General features: G+C 51.1%; 1 protein-coding gene across 4 annotated transcripts in view; it reads left to right on the top strand.

Moving 5' to 3' along the window:
• Positions 1 to 6,144, top strand: part of SLC6A4 (solute carrier family 6 member 4) — a 40,747-nt gene that overhangs the window by 15,420 nt on the left and 19,183 nt on the right. For 3 of the 4 annotated variants that reach the window (XM_017542029.2, XM_037743330.1, XM_017542030.2), the window contains exons 2-5: positions 689 to 1,142; positions 4,201 to 4,335; positions 4,723 to 4,942; positions 5,719 to 5,857. In XM_017542029.2, coding sequence (XP_017397518.1) covers positions 800 to 1,142; positions 4,201 to 4,335; positions 4,723 to 4,942; positions 5,719 to 5,857 — 837 coding nt within the window. In that variant the 5' untranslated portion in view covers positions 689 to 799. The remainder of the gene's footprint in view (positions 1 to 688; positions 1,143 to 4,200; positions 4,336 to 4,722; positions 4,943 to 5,718; positions 5,858 to 6,144) is intronic. The other variant, XM_037743331.1, reaches the window with a different exon arrangement.

Genomic DNA, 6,144 nt, shown 5'->3' with positions numbered 1-6,144 from the left:
TGAGGCAGGAGAATTGCCTGAACCCAGGAGGCGGAGGTTGCGGTGAGCCGAGGTTGCGCCATTGCACTCCAGCCTGGGTAACAAGAGCGAAACTCCGACTCAAAAAAAAAAAAAAAATAAAAATAATAAAATCATATCTGTCTCCTGTAGGTAAGCAAGAAAAAGATGAAATAAAATCATATCTGTAGTTGACATAAAATGTAACTTTGGGTGTGCAGCTTAAATGATGGCGAGGACTCTCCTGCCTACTGAAGGGCAGAAATGCCTTTGCTTGTCATTGTTTCTCCAACATGGCATCCAAGTGAAGGGGGCTCTGTGACGCTTTGGAGCCCCTCTCACGTTCTTCAGAGCTGCTAGAAAACCACGGGGTGAGATTCCAGTGGCTCCCAGGGAAGCAAGTGTTTTGCTCTGCGGTCCGGCCTCTGTAAAACCTGGGTGACTTGCTATCTGTTTGTGTTGGTTTTGTTGTTTCCTTTTCAGATTACTTGATTGCAATTTGATGCCCTGTATAGGTTGAGAAATTTAGTTGATTTCATGGACTGTCATGTCACAAATAGGACGTTTCACATTTAACAGGTGCATTTGGAATCCCCTTAACTAATGTAGTTTAAGATGTACAATGAGTTAATACCAACGATTAGTAAAATGTCTAATCGTATTCTCCTTCCTCTGTGTGTCTTTCTGACAGAGCCATCAGTCCCGACAACAGGAAGCTCAGAGGTGATCCACATATCCACGCACCCAGAGTTCAGGGGGATCCTTGGCAGATGGGCATTGGTGTCATTTACTAACCAGCAGGATGGAGACCACGCCCTTAAACTCTCAGAAACAGCTATCAGCATGTAAGGATGGAGAAGATTGTCAGGAAAACGGAGTTCTGCAGAAGGGTGTCCCCACCCCAGGGGACAAATTGGAATCTGGGCAAATATCTAATGGATACTCAGCGGTTCCAAGCCCTGGTGCGGGAGACGACACGAGGCACCCTATCCAGGCGGCCGCCACCACCCTAGTGGCTGAGCTTCATCAAGGGGAACGGGAGACCTGGGGCAAGAAGGTGGATTTCCTCCTCTCAGTCATTGGCTATGCTGTGGACCTGGGCAACGTCTGGCGCTTCCCCTACATATGTTACCAGAATGGAGGGGGTCAGTATCATGGGCTGTGAGTAGAGGCTGTGACCCGGGGTGGGGGGTAGGTCCTCTTGAGAGGCTAGAAGACAGAGTATGTCTTTTTGGTCTTCATTGGTGTAAGTCTGGGAACATGATGGCTTAGATTACAAGCTGGTTGAAAAGTCAAATCTTGTTGGGCACAGTGGCTCACGCCTGTAATCCCAGCACTTTGGGAAGCTGAGGCGGGCAGATCGCCTGAGGTCAGGAGTTTGAGACCAGCCTGGCCAACATGGCAAAGCCCCGTCTCTACTAAAAATATAAAAATTAGCTGGGTGTGGTGGCGGGTGCTTATAGTCCCAGCTACTTGGGAGGCTGAGGCAGGAGAATCGCTTGAACCCGGGAGGTGGTAGTTGCAGTGAGCCGAGATTGCACCGCTGCACTCCATCTAGGGTGACAGAGCGAAACTCTGTCTCAAAAAAAAAAAAAAAAAGAAAAAAAGAAAAGTCAAGGCTGTGCGCGGTGGCTCATGCCTGTAATCCTAGCACTTTGGAAGACCAAGGCGGGTACATCACAAGGTCAGGAGTTCAAGTGCAGCCTGGCCAACATGGTGAATCCCTGTCTCTACTAAAAATTACAAAAATCAGCTGGGTGAGGTGGGCCACCTGTAATCCCAGCTCCTCGGGGGGCATAGGTAGGAGAATCACTTGAACCCGGTGGGCAAATGTTGCAGTGAGCCAAGATCGCGTCACTGTACTCCAGCCTGGGCGACAGAGTGAGACTTTGTCTCAAGAAAACAAAAGAAAAGAAAAGTCAAATCTCCAGTAAGCCAAATGCTGAAGGCAGCGTGTCTGAGGCTCTCCAGGTTGTGAAGCTGGGTGAAGCCCTCCCAAGCCTGACCTCACAGACCTCCACATCGTTAACTCCATTTATTGAAGGGTCTCCTCCTCATCCTGCATTCTCCAGGCCAGAAGTGAGGGAATGGCTGTCAGCCTTGTGCTAAGTTCCTTCACTCCTGCTGGTAGGTTCTGCTGGGAAGAGAGTGCAGAAGGGTAGGCTTGTGTAAGGGAAAATTTGGAGGCGGCTTCAGAGTCCCAGATGATTCTGGACCTTTAAACCTGTGTGAGGTCAGAGAAGGGCATCAATGTAGGCCCAGAGTCTTAAACCAGGCTGGGCAGAATCTAAAGCCGGATTAGATTCACAGCATGACATTAAAAGCCAACCTCAAACCAGGCATGGCTGTCCCTCCTATCTCCTCCTTGGAGGTTAGATTTTTGAGGCCAGAGGCCCTGTCTTGTTCCTTCTACCCCTAAAGCCTCTCAAGTAGTTAATTTGTAGATTATCAAAAATAGTAGCCAATTGTGGGGAGCAGAGCAGTGGGGAAAGTGAGTGGGTTGGGGCCTCTCACTTGGACTGGTTATCAGCACAGGAAGATAACAAGAAGTGGGGGTGCAGTGAGTCAATCTTGATTTTGATGGGAGCTCTGACGACAGATTTGGGAGGGCAGCTAAAAGAGGTTCGGGGATCATCCATTTGTGTCCCCCTCTTCCCCCCTGACCTAACACAGAGTGGCTTGGATTTGCTGTCTTTCGTAAGCATTTCTGTCCATGCAGCTGCAAAAGTAGTACCAGAGGCCCCCAGGAAGCTCCGCGCTTCCTGCCGAGGAGGAGCGAAAGTCATAATCACCTTATCTCCTGCTCCAGAGGGCTCACCTTTAGCCTGAGCATTATGTAAGGGGCTGGGTCACTGGTGACGTTTCTGCTACACTCATTCCCCAGCATAAAGCCGATCAAGCAAACCCTTTGGAGGAAGGCCACCACAAGAACACGTGGTTTTTATTCTCAAGCCGGATTTACCTAGTGTGATTGTAAATTATGTGGACCTTTCTGACTTGCACAGACCTCAGGTTTCTGGGTTCAGAGTATTTTACAGCAGGGAAAGTTATCAGGGAAAATCACAGCTGACCCACCCTTTCGGCATTTTTATTTTTTTATTATTTATTTATTGAGAGACGGAATGTTGCTCTTGTTGCCCAGGCTGGAGTGCAATGGCACGATCTCAGCTCACCGCAACCTCCGCCTCCCGAGTTAAAGTGATTCTCCTACCTCAGCCTCCTGAGTAGCTGGGACCACAGGCGCCTGCCACCATGCCCAGCTAATTTTATATTTTTGGTAGAGACAAGGGTTCTTCATGTTGGTCAGGCTGGTCTCGAACTCCCGACCTCAGGTGATCCACCTACCTCAGCCTCCCAAAGTGCTGGGATTACAGGTGTGAGCCACCACTCCTGGCCCCCAACTTGGTATTCTTAAATTCAGCCTCAGCCACAAGATCCAGTAGACACCAGCATCTCCAGTTAGGTAGTAGCTCTTGCTTTCTTATTCTGTGAAAAAGTACCCTGTCCAGCCACTCCTGCAAACGGGGCCTGTCAAGGAGCATTCTGGCTCAGTGGAATTATAGAAGTGTAGCCAAATATCAATAATCATATGTCTGGAGCCGTAGATAATACTGATGAACAAAGGTACTGATTCAGTGACTCACAGATGGTGGCAGCTGTTGCTACACACTGTCACAGGTGATCTATTCCAAGGGTCCCAGGTACTGGTTCCATCAGAATTACCTACGGAGCTTGAACACAATTCTTGTGTTGTACCCGTGCTTGGAGATTTGGCTTCAGGAGGTCTGGGGTAGACCCAGGAATCTAGGTGATTATGAGGCGTGGCTACATTTGGGAAACTCAGCTCTCCTCAACTGTGTTCTTTTATAGGGAGGAAATTGGGGCTCCGAGAGGGGAAGTGGCCCAGGGTTCTCCAGACAGTCGGAGTGGCCGTGGTCCTGCCTGTCTGTTGACTCCCAATGGCTTTCTTCCCAATTGCTCTCTTGGCCTCCTCTGAAACTTCATTTTAGTCATGGTGCTCCCCCTACAACTGCCTCTGGCAAAGCACTAAGACCAGGGGAACACAGCGTAAAGCCACTCAGCCTAGGGTGGCTCCGGGACACTCAAATCATGCCGTGACTGTGATTCTCGGGGTCGCAGATCGGTTGGGCTATCCCAGGACAGATGTGGGCAGGGAGTTAAATTGTCTTTCATCTGCCTCAGGGGCATTCCTCCTCCCCTACACCATCATGGCCGTTTTCGGGGGCATCCCGCTATTTTACATGGAGCTCGCGCTGGGACAGTACCACCGAAACGGATGCATTTCCATATGGAGGAAAATCTGCCCGATTTTCAAAGGTAACTGAAGCAATTTCCATCAGTGGGTGGGAGCTGGGGGCCTTCTTCTGGAATCAGTCAGGCCTGAGGCATCCCTGGCTTGAGCATGCAATTGTTAAGGAGAAACAGAATAAATGGCAATTAGAAGTAAACAAATGTAAACATTTTAAAGCATTAACAGGACATGTACACATTTTCTAAAACATGTTACCTTGCTAATGCATACGAGTGACTCCCTGCAGGCCACTTTCCCTGCTGCGGCCTGGAGTCCTTGGAACGGAATGGAGGGCAGCACCGCCCTGTCCCCCTCTGCTGGGCTGCGGGCCTCTCCTGTTCGGTGCCGTGTCAGCCTTTTGTCCTCGGGCCACCCTTAAGCCTGGCCTCTCTCTCCCGTCTCCCCCTGCCCAGGGATTGGCTACGCCATCTGCATCATTGCCTTCTACATCGCCTCCTACTACAACACCATCATGGCCTGGGCGCTCTACTACCTCATCTCCTCCTTCACGGACCAGCTGCCCTGGACCAGCTGCAAGAACTCCTGGAACACTGGCAACTGCACCAATTACTTCTCTGAGGACAACATCACCTGGACCCTCCATTCCACGTCCCCTGCTGAAGAATTTTACACGTAAGTGCATGTAAGTGAGGGGTTGGCCTGTTAGGGGCAGGCTACACCCCTGGGGTTTGGCTTCTTAGGAGAAAGGCCGGGCCAAGTGCAGATTTCTGAGAGATGAAGTTATCCGGGGGTGGGAGTAGCAGAATTCAGAGTTGGGAAACTACTTCAACTGCCCCACGGGCTGGCCCTGCTGTGCCTCCCCAAACTTCCTCAAGCGCCAAGCGAGCTTGCTCCATCGTGCTCCCTTCGCATTCCAGAATCACTCCCCTGCTGCTGCCCTGCTTCCAGGCTCCTCCGCTCAGCCAAGTGTCTTGGAGACAAAGCATCCTACTGCTTCGATAGTTCAAAACTATTCAAATGCTGTCATGTGTTGACTTCATAAGTGGGGTCTACCTTTGGAAGAAGATGCTGGGGAAGGTTGTTTTCTTTAATGCTGGAATTCTAGGCAATGGCAGCCCAAAGAGAGACCTACTTCAGGGGAGGGAAGGGAGCCCCACACTGACACATCCCTCAGGTTCCCAGAAGCCAGCCACGTTGGTCCAAGGAGTTCAGGTCCCAGCCAGCAAAGGAGAGTCGAAGAAGTCTGCCTTTGGGTTGAACACTCTTCCCAGGGTGTTGGCCGAATGTGCTGTGTGGCCCTTCAGGACGGGCAGGGCCAATCCCAGCTCATCCTGGGCCTTAGGCAGCACAGTCTCTATTTGTCCTGGGCACCCTCAAAGGAACAGCACAGATGTGTGCCCAGGTCACTCTCCAGAGCCCTCAGGAGCTTTCTTTCTCCTTCACCCCAGGCGCCACGTTCTGCAGATCCACCGGTCTAAGGGGCTCCAGGACCTGGGGGGCATCAGCTGGCAGCTGACCCTCTGCATCATGCTGATCTTCACTGTTATCTACTTCAGCATCTGGAAAGGCGTCAAGACCTCTGGCAAGGTGAGGAGGGCTCTGGCGGCTGACCCAGGCCTGCCCAGGGGCCCACGGGCTCTCAAACTCAGAACCCAGTAGCCTGGATGGCTCCTGCTCAGGGGATAGCCATTGTTTCCTTCCACACCAAACACATTCCTGATGCACCCTCCCTCTCTTCACCACATTTGTTAGAAAATTCTGTAAGTGGATTGGACATGGTGGCTAACACCTCTAATCCCAGCACTTTGGGAAGCTGAGGTGGGTGGATCACTTGAGGCCAGGAGTTCAAGACCAGCCTGGCCAACATAGCGAAA

Source organism: Cebus imitator, unplaced genomic scaffold (genome assembly GCF_001604975.1).
Source record: "Cebus imitator isolate Cc_AM_T3 unplaced genomic scaffold, Cebus_imitator-1.0 Scaffold140, whole genome shotgun sequence".
Classification (NCBI taxonomy): domain Eukaryota; kingdom Metazoa; phylum Chordata; class Mammalia; order Primates; family Cebidae; genus Cebus; species Cebus imitator.
Note: the sequence above shows the minus strand (reverse complement) of the source record. Positions and strands in the feature narration are given on the sequence as shown.